This window comes from Dreissena polymorpha, unplaced genomic scaffold (assembly GCF_020536995.1).
Source record: "Dreissena polymorpha isolate Duluth1 unplaced genomic scaffold, UMN_Dpol_1.0 chrUn001, whole genome shotgun sequence".
Taxonomy (NCBI): domain Eukaryota; kingdom Metazoa; phylum Mollusca; class Bivalvia; order Myida; family Dreissenidae; genus Dreissena; species Dreissena polymorpha.
Genome location: NW_026273315.1, coordinates 806,808 through 828,874, shown reverse-complemented (window position 1 = coordinate 828,874; position 22,067 = coordinate 806,808). Strand labels below are relative to the sequence as shown.

The 22,067-nt window shown below is 35.1% G+C and overlaps 1 protein-coding gene across 4 annotated transcripts; it reads right to left on the bottom strand.

The window, feature by feature from the left end:
• Positions 1-3,510: 3,510 nt before the first annotated feature.
• On the bottom strand, positions 3,511-20,520 carry LOC127863172 (uncharacterized). Of its 4 annotated transcripts, XM_052402565.1 has the most exons (3): positions 12,997-13,209; positions 7,799-7,911; positions 3,511-6,795 (listed from the first exon to the last, which is right to left on the bottom strand). In XM_052402565.1, the coding sequence occupies exons 2-3, from the start codon at positions 7,805-7,807 to the stop codon at positions 5,749-5,751; spliced, it is 1,056 nt and encodes a 351-aa protein (XP_052258525.1). In that variant the 5' UTR covers positions 7,808-7,911; positions 12,997-13,209; the 3' UTR covers positions 3,511-5,748. The 4 variants fall into 4 exon arrangements, with proteins under 4 accessions (XP_052258525.1, XP_052258526.1, XP_052258528.1 ...); XM_052402566.1 differs by lacking the exons at positions 7,799-7,911; positions 12,997-13,209 and adding an exon at positions 20,415-20,520; XM_052402568.1 differs by lacking the exons at positions 7,799-7,911; positions 12,997-13,209 and adding an exon at positions 18,117-18,252.
• Between the last annotated feature and the right edge of the window lie 1,547 nt (positions 20,521-22,067).

The following is a 22,067-nucleotide window of genomic DNA, read 5'->3' as shown; positions in this document are numbered from 1 at the left end:
CCTCCGACGCAGCAAAGTTTCGCATGCCATTTTAATATTCACCAACAGAGTCGCTCAGAACCTGTGCAGCCAGACTGACCTTCATGTAGTTGAAGGAAAGCAGATCGATTCATTCGATTGCGAGCGATTTTGCTCATTTATGGTGATAGTTGTTTCACAATAATCGACTTTCGTTGTTTAATAAACAAATACATATTCGTTCAATTTTGCCTTGTTTGTCTTGTAAATAAATAAATAGTAATATTAACACGCAGTATGCGACACGGAACCCAATTACCGGATGCGTTGACGAGTAACAATACCATTTGTTTCTCAGAGTTTCTATTGCCATTGTATATCGCACTTATGTGCATGTAGCAAGGACCGGTTTTTTAATAAATTAAAAATGTTACTCTGCTGTGTGAAAAATATCAACATTATCAACGCCTGTCAATTGCTTACAATTTAAAATGGATAATTGTTCTTTATCATCCGAGGCAATGAAGGTTCGCATGCCATTAAATTATTCTGTTGGACTCCATTTGAACATGATATCCATAGTAGTACTGAAAGTCTTTTCGTGATTTCGTGTTCAAGTATTGAACAAAAATCAGCAGAATTTGAAGGCAAGGCAATTCATTAAAGTCTTTTATGTTTTATTTCTCAGTATAAATCAGTAAATCACTGAAACATACACATTAGTTCATGCATGATAGGTAATCTTGGTATTTTATAATTTTAAAAGTATGTGTAACAAGACATTCATGTAACTAAGTGTAATGAGCATTCAGTTTAAGAAAATATTTTAAAAACTCAATAGCATGTAAAAAAAATCACATGTTTGTAAAAGATTTTGCACAAGTAACCATTTGCAATGTGAAATAGAACAACATAAATTTGATAATAATACTAACAATTTTCTATTTATTATTTCAACAACAAAAGATTGAGATTCCTCCTGACATGGTGATGCAGAAGATTTATTCGAAGCCTACAGCAATACAAAAAGCTTACTAAAATTAAATACCAAATTATCTTGTTTAAACAAGTTTGAAAATTTTATATTTATAATGTGTTTTGGGAACACATTTTTGATTAACATGATAAAAGATCTAACAGTCACTTTTGAGTTAAGCAGAGATATTCACTGCTGGAATGTGTTCATTTATGAAAAAATGCAACAGTTTAATTTAATCAATTGAATATTTAAAACTAATTCATACTGAATTTTCTTTTGTCTTCGGCAAGTCTGAAGGTTTGTGAAGTTTGTTGTCGCCACTGCTTTATCTAGTAGACATGAATATAGTAACATCATCTTAGTGCTGGGATGGTCAAGGTACGTCTCAGGAAAAGAAAGGAATCCAATTTCCGTGTTGAATCAGACAGTATCAGTATCCTTGGCATAGCTCTGAACACCCATGTATGTCAGCACTTTTTAAAGTCCACAATGTTTTTCAACCATTAAAAGTTCTTAATGTGGAAATGACCTGGGTTTGTACGCCCAAGTTTCGCTGGCGTCATGACATTTTCCTTTGCGGGGTCAAACTTTCCGTCTAAAGAGCAAGAGACCCTCTTTTGCTTCTTTTCAGCGCACTGAAAATATAAAACAATATGAATTGAAACCAACATGATTTATAAAGGGCTAGTATTGACTGAGCCTTTCCAAAAATGCTGCGACATATGTTGATCAAATTAATAGTGGTTATAAAATAAAAAAATGACTAAAATTGTATTGTTTTTGAGCTTATACAAAATTATGATTTTGCAAATAATGCAAATGAAATTTGCACCACACAATAGATTGAAATGCAACGTTTGTAAAGATAATATCATGATTATTATAGGGCTAGTATTGACTGAGCCTTTCGAAAAATACTGCGACATATTTGATTAAATTGATAGTGATTAGAAAATAAAAAAATGACTAAATTTGAATAATCTTTGAGCTAATAAAAAATTATGATTTTGCAAATAATGCAAATTAAATTTGCACCACACAATGCATTGAAATGTAACGTTTGTAACGATACAAACATGATAACTATAGGGCTAGTATTGACTGAGCCTTTCGAAAAGAGCCACGACATATGTTGATCAAACTGATAGTGGTAAAAAATAAAAAAATAAACTAAAATTGTATTGTCTTTGTGCTCATTCAAAATCAGGAATTTGCTAATAATACAAATAAAAATTGCAACACACAATGCATTGAAATGTAACGTTTGTAAAGATACCTACAATATTAATATAGAGATAGTATTGACTGAGCCTTTCGAAAAAATCTGCGACATATGTTGATAACACTGATAGTGATTACAAAATAAAAAAATGACTAAAATTCTATAATCTTTGAGCTATTATAAAATAATAAATTTGCAAATAATGTAAATTAAGTTTTCACCACACAATGCATTGAAATGTAACGTTTGTAAGAATACCAACATGAATAGTATAGAGTTTTATTTGACCAAGCCTTTTGAAAAAAGCCACAACATATGTTTATCGGATTATGGAAGTGTAAACAATGATACGCATGTTTTGGTGAAACTACCCACCGTTGTTTTTATTAGTAAATACAAAGCATAGTCGAAAACAAATAAAACAATAAGATGTCTCAATTTCAACAAACCTTTGCAATGAATACTTCTTTGTTGGCAACACTTGGTTAATTTGTAATCTTAATCTGACTAGATCGCTTTGTCACGGTCTCTCTGTCAAAATGGCGGCTGTGAAAATTTGCATCGTCGCGCGAAGTCTCGTCGGGTCGCAAGTCTCGTTTCCGTTTTGCGTAACAACGCGTTAGCTTCTTCTTCGGTTCATTAAGTAGCGAATCCCTTTGTTTGTATAGGTTCCTGACTAATGATACCTACCCGGTTGGCTTCCAATCTTGCCTGCTTTTAGCTCTAATCCATGCAGTTTTCGTAGAATGATTACTTGGCAATTTTTGCAGCGTTACAGGGTTGCCATATCTGCCAACTTTTCCCTAACAATTTTGACATTCAGGCATACAACTATAGAATTTTCCCATTGTTTACAATTTGCGCCGTGTACTTCTAACAGACTGGAAGTGAGCGATACATACCCGAATGGGAGTCTACTGTAATGCTACTTAGTTTCGAAAATCCGGAATAGCTCGGGTTTTCTCCGAAAACAGCCTCGCTTAAAACAACGATAAAGAAAAAAAACTTGCCCAGGGGTACGAAGCCTGAACATCTAGAGGCCTCCCCTAACGCAATACCGCCATATTATGCAGATTGAATGTTAGATTGAATGTTAATTAATAAATCAACTTAATTCTTAAAAAAACCATTCTTCGTTGAAAGGGCAGGGTTTCTTTTGCACAACATGCCAGAAAAGAAATAAACTATTTGGAATAACTCATTTTTTAATTACAATTATACTTTTTAAATATTTATTTCTTTAATTTATGATTTAAGTAAATAGATAATTTTATATTGTTGAAGATTGACTAATTCTTATTGTAAAAACGCAGAATTAAATAAAAAAATAACATTGTCAAAAGCACACCGGTTGAATGGAAAAATAAACTAAAGGAAAATGATTAAAATTTTCAATACAAAAACATGCTTAACAAAATAAAAGAACATATCTCACCTCCTACAAAAATGATCTTATCCGATTGGCTTAGAGCGGTCACGCGCCCATGATGTTGTTTCCATACATTCCGAGTAATTTTCATAAAACCCGAGTAATCGAGTAGTCGGTTGAGATATAATCCTTACACGGTTAGTAACTGATTGAGTATGGGATATACACCTTCAGTACTTTCATACCATACTCGAGCTTCGCCCTCGTATGGTATGAAATTACTGAGGGTGTATATCCCATACACCATCAGTTACTAGTAGTGTAATATATAATACACACGTTTGCAAACATGTGTTTAAATCACTATAAAACATGCCTGAATATATTATATAAAACATAATTACAAAAAGATGCTAAATAATCCAGCCACATAGTCAACTTTAAAAAATCGATCTTAAAATTAGAAATTTCCATTAAAATACCACATCCATATTGTACTAAACATTACTTTCCTCCATGAATGCAAAAATGTTTCTTCAGCTTCATGTTATTTTTATAATATGCATTGAGAAAAGAATATTAATGTATTCTGGGAATGTACATACATTTACAAGTATAAGAATGACAATACAAACTTGATTTTCTATAAGTTAGAAAGGGAAAAAAGTGAACTAAATTTACAATTATATATTTCTGTAATTTCACCTTAACTGATGCATATAATGCATGCGTTATCAACTCCGCAGAGCTATTGGAAAAACTATTTTATCTTTAAATGTAAACAGGAAAAAGAATCGCCACAACTAGATCATTTGCATTATTTTGTATAACATAATTAAACTTGAGGGAATAATCTTGACAACACAAATAAATTTCATATATTGCAAACACGCCGGGCGCATTTTATTATCAATAAGTACATCCGCCTTAAGGCAGCACACACTCCATTTTATTATATTTTCTTGGTGTATTCGAATCTTTATCCGAGCCTACAGTTACGTATGTCATGCTATCCCATTGTTGCTGTTCATCTTTAAATTATTAATGGAATAGACACTGATTCAAAATATTTTTCTCACACCAATAACAGTCTTGAAATAATAAAATCTACCATATTTAATATCGAAACACTTCGAGGAACATATGTGTATCATTTTGTGTATTTTTATCCCCACGCTTTTAAAATATATTGCATTGATCTCCGTCGTCTGTCCGTCCTGATTACTATCTTCTCCTACACAATTAGCACTAAAACCTTGAAACTTAAATACGTGGCAGCTATGAGCATATGTGCGACAGTGCACTATTTGGAATTTTGAACTGATCCCTGGGTCAAAAGTAATGGGGGATGGGATGGGGCCGGGTCAGAGATTTTCTCTCATTATTTAGGTTATTTTACATTAAATACTTCATTTCTACACCGATTCACGTAATGACAATACGGTCAATCTCAACTATGCATTACCAACCATTGGGCGCCCCGCCCACATAGACCATGGCCACCCACAATTTTGTTTTCACATAACTTCTTCATTTATTCACCAATTAAATTCAAATTAATACTGAACATCTCTTATGACAACTTGTTCTATCTCGACCATCAATGTCCATATTACCCAACCCGGGGCCCCACAAACATAGGCCTAGCCCACCCAAAATTGCCGTTTAGTATAACATCTATGCGGCGTGGGGATACGTGTCGGCCTCTGCCATTTCTAGTTTAAAGATATGTTAAATGCAAAAAATCTTATGTTTGAGTTGGAAAAAAATGAATAACAAAAATGTACTTTGAGGTGAAATATCTAATGGGCGTACATCCACATTATTGATTATGAAGTTTAAAATTTACAACAATGTTCGCCATATGTGAAAAATGTGTCGCGAACTAGACCTGTCAATTGCTAAATGGTCACGATTCCACTAAAAGATCAAAATGCACACATCATCTAAGCTCATATGGTAAAGTCTTAATTGGGAAGGTAACATGTCATATTAGAACATAATATAGCTCGTCCGGACGGTAATTTCTTATTTACTAACGATGTTTTTCGTGTAATATCTGTGTCGCTTTACTCGCTTAAAGGTTACTGTCGAACATAAAGGTCTCTTCTAAAAATATGAGCATTATCCACTTTTAAGCGAATGTAACATCGTTCAAATGACAATTTTCATATAAGATGCCCTTTCTATGAGCATGTTTCATGGGAACAATGTAAACTTTTACATTTTCTTTATCCAGAAAATGTCGCCTGGCCATGACGCATTTTCGGTGTATTGTAACCTAGAATCGGGATTGTCTGACCTGTGTGGTAGCATGTTATGTCTGCTCATGAACGATATTATATTGTTCTGACTTTCAACATTTTTTCTGTGAGCATTCCATTCTAGCAGGACATATCTCACATCCATTTGGTTGAAAAACTCTTCGCCACTTTTCAGCGCGTTCCATTCGTATGTCTCTATATCCATCTTCATAAAAATGGGCCGTTTGCTTGAGAACGGAATGAGATGGTCTAACGTCACTGCTAGCGCTCGATGCAGTTCGTCGACGTTTGCTTTACCGTCGTCAGGTTTCACATACGTTCCACCGACGTTGCCGACGTACTCATGCAGCGTTATATTTACCACTTTATCACCTACTGCGTTCCAAAGTAACGTCGTGTTTTCTGTTAAGCCGCCGGTACGTAACGACCTCGACAAAAGCATGAGATTTTTCTTCAAAGGATCCACCGCTACGACCCTATGACCCACTTTTGCAGCAAGGACTGTGAACACGCCGATGTTGCTACCTATGTCAAACAATTCCATTCCTTTGTTTGCTCCTAAGATTCTATGCAGCATGCTCATATGTTCGCCTTCCCATGTGCCGGAGCTCAAAATAGACGCAGAGATGAAATGATCCGTCTTGCCGTCATACACACATATTTGAGGCGTTATTGTGCTGGATACTCGCAGGGGAGTGCATGTGGCTTGATTAGCAAACGATTTGAGTTGCTCACTTTCCTGTTCCGAATTGAATACCCGAACTAAGCGCGTTTGGCTGTTTACTATTACGGGTACATTAGTTATAACTGAAGCTGCACTGTATTTGGAGCTTGCGAGTTGTTGATCCGGTACACTCAAATCACCCTTTATATATCCTGATCTGAGGAAGAAACTTTGCACGGAATTGCTCCCCATCATAAAACCAACGACCAGACCTACGCATATGCATCCCAAGGCGATGAAAATGACGGACATGCGTTGACGTTGCGCCATTTCATTTATCTGCAATTAAACAAATTGTTGTATTTCAAGATGCAATTACATTTTTGCTACCGGTATTTTAATTTATTTGTCACTTGTTGACTAGGTCTATGCTTTAATCAAATACCACAGGAGCCAATTTGGACTGTATGTTCCATTCCCCTACATATTAAATCCGGCTGTAATACATCTTTGTTACTTCCATTACCATTTATTTATTTATGTATTTATCACAATATCACAGTATCTGTATTTTCAACTTTGTTCAACAGCTGAAACATAACAACGTTAAATTGTGTTGTTAATCTTTAAATTGTTTATTTTAATATTACAAATTAAACACTTAAATACTTCATTGAAAGAGATGCGACAACTTAATGTTATCTATTCTGATAGTGTGTCCGTTTGGCGAGGCTGAAGTTTAACTTTACTTATATTTGATTTTAACAACAGTCTTATTGGCCTGTGTGGATGTAGTAATTCGTAGCCCCGTAAATACATCACTATCTTCATAACTCTTTCTTAAGGGGAAGTTGAGTCATGTGGACATGCTTACGATCTTACATGTACTCAATTTCTAGTCATTTTCTATATATTCAATTGATGTTATTGTATATGTCCTTCCATTTTGAGTTTCCAAGATATGCTGAATATTGAGTGACTTAAAATAAACTGAATGTATATTTATATAACTAAAAGATTGGTTGTTTTATCTTCATGTTTTAGATAGTATCCTAGACTGTTTGCAGTTTGCAGTTGGTCTTGTGTCATAAATAAACGACAACGGTTTGTTTATAAACATTCTTTAGATCTCACCCAAAGACACCAGGTGCTGGCTGTAAGTCCAGGAAACCGATTACTTTGCGGTTAAATAAGCATGAGGCTTTCGATTCAATCGAGCTAAATTAAATAGGTTTAAACTAACTGTAGGTTCGCTATGTTTGTATTTACATTTTTTTTAACGGCGAAAGTGCTTAGATCAGTTATGTTTACGTACAATACTATTATAAAGTTATACCATTACCTTATACATTAAAAGTTTACTTTTCTGGAGTACCGGTAGATCACTTCAAAATTTTGGTTGTTGTAGAATTCAAAAGAAATTATTTTCTTCAAAGTGATTGGACGTCTCGATTTCTGAAATGAATGGTTAATAATTGGGGGTTTTCCGTTTTATTTCAAGCAATATCTGACAATAATACAATGAAATTGTCTGAGTTGCCTTTTAAACTTGAGATGGTGTGAATTGAACAAGCGCGGAACGTTTCAATACTTTTTTGTCCGAGTAATGTTTGTTTCAATATTGTTTTTATTTATCAAGTGATTATATCTGTCCGCTTAACGCCGAGTTAACTCAGTAATACAAATGATCAACACACTCGTATTAGTTACATCCCGTTGCCGCGTGTCGCAATTGCAACGAATTTTGAGTGATAAATGAGACAGTTAAACGCTTCGTGCTAATTCAAATGCATGAATTACATCACACAAGTACGGAATCCGGATAGAGTCATCTATTTTCTTGCCCTTCTTGCATCAAGGGCGACACACGGCACACGATGTATGTATGTATGTATGTATGTGTATATGTATATATGTGCTATACTTGCTTTAATTGTCATCTTTAATCTTTAAGTTTTTACAGGTCTGCTATGCTTGTTTTAAGTGTTTAAATATATATATATATAATATATGTTTTAATACTGAACCATGCAAGATAACTTTAATGTAGCTTAAAGTATCTTAGCATCTGTCTTATATGTATGTGTTTTTTACATGCAAAATATTATGCTCTTAATGAACACTTGTACTTAATTTGTGTTTTATGTGCTTTAACTATGTCTTTGTACTTTATATGCTGATATAATATGCTTAATCTTTCTTTTAGCTCATTTATACTTGTTATACTATATACATTTGTTTGTCGGGAAATAGCTCATGGGCTAATGTTTACTGTTATTCATATCCGACGTCAAATAAAGATTCTTGTATCTTGTATCTTGTAAATATCGCGTGTCGCTTCGTGTATCGCGCAAAATATCGTGTGTCGCTTCGTGTATCGCGCAAAATGTCGTCTGTCGCTTTGAGTATTGCTCAAAATCTCGTGTCTCACGTTCAAAGGGCGACTCACGAAACACGAAGCGACACACGATATTTTGCGCGAAACACGAAGCGATACACGATATGTTATTATTCAAATATCGCCCATATTATCCGAATCTCGTGTATCGCGGTCTAAATTTCTGAGGATGTTAAAGAAACATATCTGTTAACTCTTTGTTCACTTCCACCATTACCTAATGTTTATACATGTAATTATTATCATCCACGCCATTACACTTGTGTATTTTGTATTCCTAAAAAAGGAATAGCATTCTTAAGAGCTAATAAATGTTGTTGATTGTGTATATATGCTTAACATCAGTATCAATTAACAATATCCAACTATGTCACCATGCTTAAAAGCTATTCCATTCGCCGTTATTGGATATCGCTTAACAATAAATACTTCTGACACACGGTATCTTCTTCTTCTTCTTTTATAATAATGGCTATGTTCAATACTGATACATTATGGCCATGCGTGGGGGGTTAAAAAGAAAAAGATTGATAGGTTTCCCGAGTTACTCAATCCACTTAGGAAAATCCTATCAGCAGTGATAAAAAAAGGTGCAAAACCTAACACCTTAAGCCCTTAAGACTTAAATATATACATATACAACTGTGCATGTGGTGAGAATATTAGTAGAGTTAAAAACAGGATAAAAGCAGAATCATGTGATCTAAGGAAGGAAAACTGATGTAGACAGCACTGATTTAAATCCAGGGATCGTATCAGCGCTGACTACATAAGATGGAAGTGTGTTCCATTGTACAACTGTTCTTGGCGTGAGTGTCTAATGTATGGAGTGAGATAGTTAAGGGGATTGACATCAACATGATTATATACTATTTTATAGAACAAAATGAGTCTAGCTTGTTGTCTTCTTGATTGCAAGGTATTCCGATTCAAATCCTTAATTATATTTGTGACCGTACCCGGTGTCTTGCTGTAATTATTTGTAACAAATCTGGCAGCTTGACGCTGAACATTTTCAATTTTATCAATATCTTTCTGATGGTAAGGGTCCCACACACTAGAGCAATATTCCAAGGATGGTCTAACAATGCTGTTATATGCCGCTGCCTTAGTTTCCATTTTAGAGGAATGAATGTTTCGTTTTAAGAAACCTAAGCTCTGGCTTGCTTTACTACTAATTTTATTTACGTGAGGTGACCAGTTTAAAGTTGAGCTTACTTCAACGCCAAGATAGGTGGTTTGGTTTACAACAGACAGAGGTTGATTGTGAAGAGTGTAGGCTGTTTTTAATGGTTTACGGTTTCTCGTAACATGCATGATATGACATTTTTCTATGTTAAAAGACATCTTCCATTTCAGCTCCCACAATGATAGACTATCTAGATCTCTCTGAAACTGAATAGTGTTAGCCAAAGTTTTAATGGATCTGTACATGACACAGTCATCCGCAAATAGACGGACGTTTGACTTCACAGACGAAGGTAGATCATTAATGTAGAGCAGAAACAGAAGAGGCCCAAGAACTGATCCCTGGGGTACGCCAGAAATTACAGGGGCCATGGTGGAAGTTGCCCCATCTTGTTGAGTATGGTTACCAAGAAAAGCTTTAATCCAAGAGTGTGTAGTGCCCGTGATGCCATAATGGGCTAGTTTCAGCAACAATCTACCGTGGTGTACAACATCGAAGGCTTTGCTAAAAATCCATGATGGCAACATCCATCTGGTCTCTCTGCATGGTAGAAGCTAAGTCATGGATAAAGCCCACAAGTTGGGTTTCGCAAGACCGCCGGACTCGAAAGCCATGTTGGTTGTCCACCAGGATATTAAAGTTGTCAAGATGGTCTAAGATGTTACTAACAACGATATGCTCCAGCAATTTACAAGCAATACATGTTAATGAGACTGGTCTATAATTACTAGCTTGGTACTTTTCACCTTTTTTAAAAATAGGAGCTACAAAAGCCATGGACCAGTCAGTAGGGACAGAACCAGAAATAAGTGATTTGTTAAAAAGAATTGTAAAAATAGGTGCAATTTTATTTGCACATTCCCGTAAGATTCTGGGTTTGATTTGGTCTGGCCCTGCGGCCTTGTAAGGATTCAGTTTGAGTAGGAGATTCTTAACACCATTTACCGTAATATTAATTGATGACATGTTTTTATACGGGCTATTACCAAGATCTGGATATAAGCTGTTTGTGTCATTAGTAAAAACAGAAGAAAATTGTTTATTTAAGACTTCAGCTTTTTCCTTGGGGTTAGATTTTAAGACCCCATCATCCCTCAAAGGTGCTACACCACAGGTGTCATTTTTTAAGCTTTTTATGAAACCCCAAAAACGTTTAGTTGTCCCATGTAAAAGTCTGAACTAACTGGACCTGGATTTGATTCTGTATTATTTCCTAATAGGATGAGTAGTACACATAAGTAGAATAAAGTGAGACGGTTCCTGCCAAAAAGTTGCCTCTTTTTTCTAGTGAGCAGACCTGAACACAGCCCGAAATACAACTTAAGATTTGGATTTGGTTTATGATGGTTAATTAACTGGAAAAATTGGTTAAATAAAGCAACTGCCTGCTTTGTCGGTATCTGTTTAGCAAAGTTTTACCAAAGACTGTGACTGTGAGATGGGTCTGTCACTTCATGAATATTTTTCATGTAACTAGATGCAGGGTCTTCACTTGTAATATGAAGAGGGATAAGCGATAGCCCCAACACACACAGAGTATATGCAGACATAATTGTCTTCAGGTATCGTACAAGTAAGAAAATTTTGAAGGTTTGAAGGTCGCGAAAATACGTGACAAAAGAACAAAGTGTGGGCCAAGATCTGTTATGGCAGTAAGAATGGAAAATACTGGCACACTCTGTGTAAGTTGCCTCAATACCTGATCTTACAAAGAGGTTTAGGGTTTCTCTGCTGCAAAAAATAGTTTTTTAACAATAAGTGAATTTTTTGTTTCTTAAAGGGATCTTTTCACGGTTTGATATTGACAAAATTGAAAAAAGTTGTTTCAGATTCGCAAATTTTCGTTTTAGTTATGATATTTGTGAGGAAACAGTATTATTGAACATTTACCATAGTTCAATATAGCCATTATATGTATCTTTTGACGATTTGAAAACCAAAAAAGTATAAAGCGTTGCAACGCGAAACGATTGAATAATTTGGAGAGTTCTGTTGTTGTCGTTTAAATTTACGAAACTACGAAGATTGCTTATATGAGGTATAAAATACTTAACCTGCGAATACCCGGCGGAATAGCCGAGAGGGCTAATGCGTTTTTACTTCAGACTAACTCCAGGACTCTGGGGGTCACTGGTTCGAGCCCTGGTACCGGCTACTTTTTTTTTCTTTTTTAATTTTATTATTGATTTTTTACTGGAGCTTTTAAGATCCAATGTTTACATTTATCAATATAAAGCATTTAATGACAAACTTCAAAATATACCAAAATCTGTGAAAAGGCCCCTTTAAAAGAAAGGTGAACCCCACGCAGGTTACACTCCACAACGAATCTTCACGAGTATCAAACGTTGACCTACGAATCGTTAAATCATTGTATCTAATAATGCGGGATCGATTGAGCTTAAAATGGGATTGATACCATTGCTTAAAGTGTGTGCACATGCTTATCTGGCACGACACTTTTAAATTACGCACATGCATGAAGCCCAGATTTCCAAGGACGCGATTCTTATATAAGTATTGTCCATGAACTCAGGACATAAACGAACATGTTCATTAAACCGTTCAACATTTCTGAGAAGAACATGTGCTCAACCCGACAAAGAGAGGCGACATAGCAATACACTATGTGAAAGATATTTTCGTAGACCTCTGTATCAATTCATTTATGGAGTGACTTAATGTTTCACTAACCTAGTCTAAAAAGTTACTGAACACTTATTTTATTATACGCAGACATCATGTGACATGGATAAGTAAATAATAAGTGTCAAATTTAAATTTACATTCTGTATCAATAAAAAAAGCAAAATAATCCGCATTGTTTTACCCTGCCATTATAGTCAATATCAATGTTAGATGTTTTGATAGTGATTGTAATCGTATATTCCACGAATGAAAGTTAGACAATACGAATTCATAACTAAGAGTAAACAACTTGCGTAAAACTTACCTCTAGTTCCAATGCTAATACAATTTTGTGACTTCTTCGGATAGCTACCTAAGCTTAAGCGTTGATTTAATAATAAAACGAACAAAGGATATCCAGATAAAATCCACAATGTTGACCAAATCTTTAAATCAAAACGTCAAATATAATCTGCAATTTTTTTTTTACTTTTTTGTCGAAAGAATACCAATTACAATTTCATAAACTTCATCTATATGTTCGAAAGTTGAATGCGCTGAAATACATATTGAGGTGAAAGGATTGTAATACATATTGAGGTAGATCGGTTTAAGTAGATACTCGAATGTGCACAGTTTCGTCGATCGAAATTATCACTTAAGATTTCACGAAAACGCAAAAGATGCAATACAGAAATAGCTTAGTGTCCGTAGAAATAAACATCATTCCTGACATTGGTTGCTTATGAAAACCGCTTTAAGATATCCATAATTGAGGTGGAAAATTAAAACAAGTAAACATGTTATTAAACTTACACATCTAGATAAATGACGTTTTGATTAAACGTTTAAATAGATAAACATGTTTTCTCAAAATAAAAATTTAAGGACAAATATTCACAAGGCATCTTGTCTAAGAGTATATCAAAATTCATGACTAATATTTTACAAGTTCAGAGTATTTATTTCATTCTCATGAAGTTCCAGTACCTAGAGATACAGAACCACCTCGCGTTGCCTCCCCACTTTGACTTAACACGTGGAGGGCTGTTTTTAGGGGCGCCATTAACATCTCACACTTAACCCATTTATGCATAGCGTCTAGAAAAAGGCCTTGGCAAACAGCGTAGACCCAGATGAGACGCCGCATGATGCGGCGTCTCCTCATGGTCTGCGCTGTTTGCTGAAATGAATTTCTGTAAGAAATATTCTAAATATAGAAATAAATATACTAGACATCCTTAATTTTGGAAATAAATTGATACAATTTAAAAGGATGTGAGAGTCCACTAGGCATAAATGGGTTAAACGTATATTACGGAGATTGAGAAGTTCAAATATATTATCAATTCTGACGTGCGCATAACGTCAAAATCCCGAGTCATTTTTTCATTGTGTTTTGTTGCTACAAATTGTCCACATTTTCCAGCTTTAAAAAGAAGCCGTTAGCTGGTACGTAGCTGGTAAAAGAACATGTCGAAGGTGTAATTATTTTATATATTTTAAATGTATTTAAAGTGCAAAATTTGTACCAAAAGTTACAATTCCTCACTACCTTTTTAATCTTGTTAAATTATGTGCGTTAAAATGCACTTGTTTGTTGTTTATTAGCGAAATATTTCTAATGATATTACTGTGCAAAGACGTTATAAGACGTAATCAGGTCGTATCTCATTTAAAACTTAGCGATATATTTATCTCTTATATTTTTATTTGCATTTAATGTAGCATTAACATAGAATATTGTTGATGACTTTTGACTGGTCCTAATTCAAATTTAGTTGCAAGTCAAATGCAAATTAGTATTTGACCTGAATGGGTGAACACTTGTGAGGGCATTATGTTAAGTTATGTTAAGATGTATGTATAATATTTGTTTTATTGATATTGAAAAAACACACACAGAGAAACTCAAAACTCAGATTAAAACTCGGCATAGATATTATAAAAAGAAACACATTCTGACCAAGTTCTAAAAATAAAAAAAATAAATAAAATGTGGCCTATTGAGTGTTATCGAGCTTAATGTTGACAGTACACGATGCAATGTTGACAGTACACGATGCAATGTTGACAGTACACGATGCAATGTTGACAGTACATGATGCAATGTTGACAGTACACGATGCAATGTTGACAGTACACGATGCAATGTTGACAGTACACGATGCAATGTTGACAGTACACGATGCAATGTTGTGCAATGTTGACAGTACACGATGCAAGGTTGACAGTACAAGATGCAATGTTGACAGTACACGATGCACGACACCCGACGCATGGCTAATGACGACTGACGCTGGACACGGGGTTACTACAATTGCTCAGCCTAAGCACTACGTGCTTAGATTGGCTATAATTTGCGAACACAAAAAATGATTACTATAATTGCGGCAAGCATAATAAGTAGTGATGGCAAAATTATTCGAATATTCGAATATTCGATTGAATGGCCAGTATTCGAATATCAAAATTGATATTTGCATATTCACATTTTTTTTCCAAGCGTAATTGCCCCTATATTAAATGACCTACGAGCCGCTTACTAATTGTCACCCGAAATCATTTGGGATAAACGTGTTTGATGTGACGTTCTTCGTGTCAAACTGCGGCCCGTATCAGCGTTGGTGTACGGAAGAAACACCCTCAGAAAGAAACATCCTTCCCTAAAAACAGCATAGCGGAAGAAACCCCCTTTCACATTTTGCATACGCGGAAGAAACCCCCTCGATAGTTTTGTATAATGCGGAATAAACCCCCTTTTATATCGGAACAAACCGCCTTTCCATATTGTACTAACAGTTAAAATCACAGGTAATAAGCGTCTACGCTTGTATTTGTGGTTCGTTTATTCGATAGCGTTGGTTTTAATTAGTGTTTGTTTTTTAGAAAAGGTGTCACACTCAACCCCAGATATTTTATTCATTTGATCTAATGTTAATATAAAAGGCTATAAAAAAGGTTTAGCAACCATTCAGAATTTCCTGACCAATTACGTGCCACTTCGCCATGTCCTAAATCCTAACACGATTTACGCCCGGTTTATAATTCAGAAACACAATATTTCTGACTGGATATTCAAAATTATGAAATGAGCACAACTGCTTATTTTCAATCACAAAAACCATAACAAACTATGATATGAAACGATGCGTGACGTAACTGTTGTAAAACTCCATCCGTCAGCTATAAAATAGAAGTTTATGGGAATCTTACACACATCCTTTAAGCTTAATGGTGTACAACAATTTCGTAAACGTGATTTTCTGCGATACGATCTCAAAACGTTCCCAAGCAGAACTCAATACATGTGAATATGGAAAACATATTAACGCTGATCAACACTTCATATCTAGAGGCGAACTACAGCATACTGTAAAATGAACTGAATGGTTGAATGGTTTCGTTTAATGAATACATGCAGTCACCACACGCAAACACTTCTTTATGACCCAGAGGACTGACTGGCTGGCTGGCTGGATGGCTGGCTGGCTAACTGACTGACTGACTGGCTGACTGACTGACTGACTGACTGTCTGACTGACTGTCTGACTGACTGTCTGACTGACTGTCTGACTGACTGACTGCCTGCCTGCCTGCCTGCCTGCCTGCCTGCCTGCCTGACTGACTGACTGACTGACTGACTGACTGACTGACTGACTGACTGACTGACTGACTGACTGACTGACTGACTGACTGACTGACTGACTGACTGACTGACTGACTGACTGACTGACTGACTGACTGACTGACTGACTGACTGACTGACTGACTGACTATAATAATAATAATAATAATAATAAATAATAATTTCTTATTTTGTCTTGTTAAAATTATATCCCAAAATGAACATTTATTAACAAACAAATACTTTTTTTCAATTAGGTGCCAATTAAGGGCTTCAATTGACTGGCAAATTATAATTTAGTTTCTGTGATCCCATTTTTAAGACATTAAAATGTTGTTTTTTTATAAACGTACATGATATCGTTGTTTTATTATAAATTTCGTAAACGTGATTTTCTGCGATACGATCTCAAAATGTCCCCAAGCAGAACGCAATACATGTGAATATGGAAAACATATTAACGCTGATCAACACTTCATATCTAGAGGCGAAATACAACATACTGTAAAATGAACTGAATGGTTGAATGGTTTCGTTTAATGAATACATGCAGTCAACACACGCAAACACTTCTTTATGACCCAGAGGACTGACTGGCTGGCTGGCTGGCTGGCTGGCTGGCTGGCTGGCTGGCTGGCTGACTGACTGACTGACTGACTGACTGACTGGCTGGCTGACTGACTGACTGACTGACTGACTGACTGACTGACTGACTTACTGACTGTCTGACTGTCTGACTTACTGACTTACTGACTTACTGACTGACTGACAGACTGACTGACTGACTGACTGACTGACTGACTGACTGACTGACTGACTGACTGACTGACTGACTGACTGACTGACTGACTGACTGACTGACTGACTGACTGACTGACTGACTGACTGACTGACTGACTGACTGACTATAATAATAATAATAATAATAATAATAATAATAATAATAATAATAATAATAATAATAATAAATAACATTTTCTTATTTGGTTTTGTTAAAATAATATCCCAAAATGAACATTTATTAACAAACAAATACTCTTTTTTTCAATTAGGTGACAATAAAGGGCTTCAATTGACTGGCGAATAATAATTTAGTTTCTGTGATCACAGTTTGAAAAGACATTAAAATGTTTCTTTTTATAAACGTCCATGATATCGTTATTTTCAAATTTCAAATAAAAATAAAATTCTATGACATTATGTTTTTCCTTATATTTGTTCTTGAATAGTTGGTGTACTGTGCATGCCTTATTAATATGTTTCTTTAGATACACGTCCATGCTATCGTTACTTTAAATTTTAAAAATAAAATAACATTCTATGACATAATGTGTTCCTTCTATTTGTGCCCGATTACAGTATCGGTCATAGTATTAGCCGACAGCGATACACTTATTCGATAGCAACGTTAATAAACAGCCTCGTATTCAGCAAACGGATATAACTTACAAAACAATGGAAGTTAACACAGAACAAGTTTCACTCTTTTCTGATATATTTCGTCTAAATAGGCTTTTTTAAAGTTTGTTTTTACAATTAAGCTACATTTTCTTTCTATTTCTAAACACTACAATTGTATATTCAATTTTCTGTGTCAATAAATAGTTATTATCCCTACCGGATACGAAACTGAGAAATAGAAGTTAAATAAATCCAGCCGTTTTATGCGAATATTCGAATATTCGATTGAATGGATTTGCGAATATTCGAATACCGAATGATTCATAAGATATGCTAAAATTGTAAAACAATGTAACAAAATCTTTAAACGTGTCTAAACTAGAAAAATAAAATGATAAAATGATTATCATACTTACTTCTGCCTTGTATATTTAGTCCGTCATTTACTCAATACATTATTTCCAATTTGATCATATGCACTTGAATGTAGTTTAAGAAAAATATCTCCCACACCAATTGCTTCAAATATGAAATGTGATCAATGCTTCTTTCTTATTTAAAGTCTTCGATGTATACCTTCTGACTTAATGTCACAGCAAAAGAAGATCTTTTAAACCGATTGCACTTTATCAAGTTTCATGTGTAAAGGAACCTTTTCACATATTTTGGCATCTTTTGAAGATTGTCATTTTATGCTTAAAATTGATAAATGTAGACATTGGAACAAAAAAGCTCCAGTAAAAAACAACAATAAAAAACATAATGAAAGGAACAAGATATCCTCAACTGGGCTCGAACCAATGACCCTCGGAGTAAAAGACAGGCACAGAAAGCACTCGGCCATCGGTGCTCTAATGCTTAACCCATTAAAGCCTAGCGCCCATCCTTCTAAATTGGATCAATTTATTTCCAAAATAAGGGATGTCTAGTATATTTATTTCTATATTTAGAATAATTCTTATAGAAATTTCTTTAAGCAAACAGCGCAGACCCTGATGAGACGCCGCATCATGCGGCGTCTCATCAGGGTCTACGATGTTTGCCACGGCCTTTTTCTAGACGCTAGGCATAAATGGGTTAAAGAGTATATTATACTGTATATGAGCAACCCTCGTAATGTCTAATATATAAGGATCACAACAGAACTTTTCAAATTATACTATCATTTCACGTTTGTAACGATGTATAATATTAAGCTTTTTTTAATCGTCAAAAGATACATATAATGGATATTTTATATTTCAGTATTTCTTTTTCCTCGCAAAGATCATAACTAAAGCGAAAATGTGCAAATCTGAAACATTTTTTTTAATTTTGTCTATTTAATATACGTGAAACGGTTTCTTACAGTCGTCTTATGAAATATCAATGATTAATGGGACAATTCACATAATAAGAGTGTTTGAGACTGACATGAACATATTGCAATTACATTATATTAACCCTTTGCATGCTGGGAAATGTGTCGTCTGCTAAAATGTCGTCTGCTGAATTTCTAAAATTAGCATTTTCTTAGATTTTTTTTAAAGAATACTATCAGAATAGCAAACAGTTTGGATTCGGATGAGACGCCACGTTCTGTAGCGTCTCATCTGGATTCAAACTGTTTGCAAAGGCCTTTAAAATTCGGTTCCAGCACTGAAAAGGTTAATGATGCCATCTAAATTCAGCCCTTTTCCCCAAGTAACTACATATCAAATACCATACTCTCATATAATACACGAATCTCGAATGTTGTTCTACAGACCAGTACGTTATTTTGCATATTATTTCCGTAATAGAAGTAACCAAGTTTCACACACTAACACTAGAAGATAGAAAATGTTCGTTCGTGTAAATGTAACCAATCACCCTTCAAACTGGTCATGCCATTTCAATTTTCGTCCGTATTTGTCATCATGATTTATATTTATTATAATAAGTATATCATAATGAAACAATCATACATCTGGTACTATTGGAATTACAACACAGTTAATGTTTATCATTTATTGTAAAATCACTTAAAGCTAGTAAAGATTTAATTTCTGAGCGACAAAATATCGATTGAAAAGCAACATTATATTTTTGCGGTTACCCGACCCTTGCAAATATCATATGAGTTGCGTCATGCGAAAATGGGTGTTATGTCATATTTGGACAGGGTAGCTCCTGATCGGACTGCGAATCCGCACAGTCTGGTCAGGTGCTACGCTGGCTCTTATAAAGTAACGCAAGGCTTTGTCGCCTCATAAGCGGACAGGTAGTTCCCGACCAGACTGCGCAACTATATAGTGCCCTTAATAATTTTAATGGAATATTTATTTATATACATACAATATTGGTGGTTTAATCTTCATGCTTAAGATAGAGTCGTGGACAGTTTGCAGTCTGCCTCATGTAATTAACCCTTTAAGCGATGGGACCGAATTTTAAAGGCCTTTGCAAACAGTTTGAATCCAGATGAGACTTCACACAACGTGGCGTCTCATCAGGATCCAAACTGTTTGCTATTCTGATAGTATTCTTTGAAAAAATCTAAGACAATGCTAATTTTAGAAATTCAGCAGACAACATGTTAGCAGACGACATATTTTCAAGCATGCAAAGAATTAATAAAGGACCGCGTGTTAAAGAAATATTCCCCCCTGTTGGTGCATTTCTTTATTCGGCAAACAGTTAATACGCACAGTACTATTACTAAAGTTTTCATGTATCACTTTTTAAATACAGACCAGTTTTCTTTTCCGAAGAAGGTCTCAGCAACTTCTGGCTATTGTAGAATTCACTAGAAATTCGTAGACTTTCCCTCACAGTTACCGGACGTCAGATATTTCTGAAATAAAGAATATTCTACGAGTCTTGTCCATTTTATTTCAAGTAATGTTTTACAAAAATTCAATAAAATGTCATGATATAGACAGATATGCCCTGTTCCTTTGAGAAATTGTAAACTAAACCAGTACGTTCCGTTTCGATGCGTTGTTCCGATCACGTTATGTTCGCGTCAATACTGATTTTGAATTATGAATGGATTCATTTTTATACTTTGTCGCTTGAAACCGAGTTAAATCAATAATGAAAATGCTGAACAGTATCGTACTTGTTACCTCCCGTTGGTCGGGTCGCAATTGAATCTAATAGTTAATGGTACATTATGTTATACAATATAAATGCTTAGCATAAGTACCAATGTTCAATTCAGCGTTTATCGAAATGTTTCAACGTTGTTTCCAACCACCGTTATTGAATTAAGCTTGACACTAAAATCTCTCGGAAATATAATAGACAACAAATGTAGCAGTCTCTATAAATGATCAATCTAACAATACGGGATCGATTAAGTTGGCGTTCTGGAAAACTGGGCTCTTTATGCATGTGCGCAAACATGGCAAAGTGGCATCCTATATTAGTCTGTGCAGTCCGCACTAGCTAATCAGGATCGACACTGTCCGCGTCTTTGGTATTTTTCGTTTAAAAGTATGTCTCAAAACGAAAATCCAGTGTATACGGAAAGTGTCGTCCCCGCTAAGACTGCCAAAGGCTATTCTGAGACGACACATTACGCATTTTGATTAAGCTTATGAATTAGGTTGAACCCATTTATGCCTAGCGTCTAGAAAAAAGGCCGTGGCAAACAGCGTAGACCCTGACGAGACGCCGCATAATGCGAGAGATGGGAGAGTCCACTAGGCTTAAATGGGTTAAGATTAGCAATGACTAATCGGAATCGTTGTCCTGATATCAAACATTTTATTTCGCTATTGACATAGCATCTTGATATTGAACAAGAAATAACCGTACACAACGAAACTCTTGATTGCTTTCGTCATAAATCTCGTTTTGTAATCGGCAGAAAGGCACAGCCGCACTTATTGTTATTTTTCCGGTTTTTGTCAACTTATTATTCTCTCCTGCTTAACCCATTTAAGCCTAGTGGACTCTCCCATCCTTCTAAATTGGATAAATTTATTTCCAAAATTATGGATGTCTATTATATTTATTTCTATATTTAGAATAATTCTTACAGAAATTCCTTTAAGCAAACAGCGCAGACCCTGATGACACGCCGCATCATGCGGCGTCTCTTCAGGGTCTGCGCTGTTTGTCACGGCCTTTTTTCTAGATGCTAGGCATAAATGGGTTAAAGCACATCTCTGTTCGAGAACAAATAACCACTCACACGATATCTTTATTTTTGTCACGTTTCATGATGATAGCAGAAATGGCTGAAGCATAAACATCGCTATTGGTCAAAAGACTGTTTGATATTCGATCTTTAAATGGAAATCATATCTACAATATCAGAGATAGACGTATCTTTGTTAATGTAATGTTCATTTTATCATAATGTGTTTTATAACGTCTGTAAATGATTGTGGAGATGC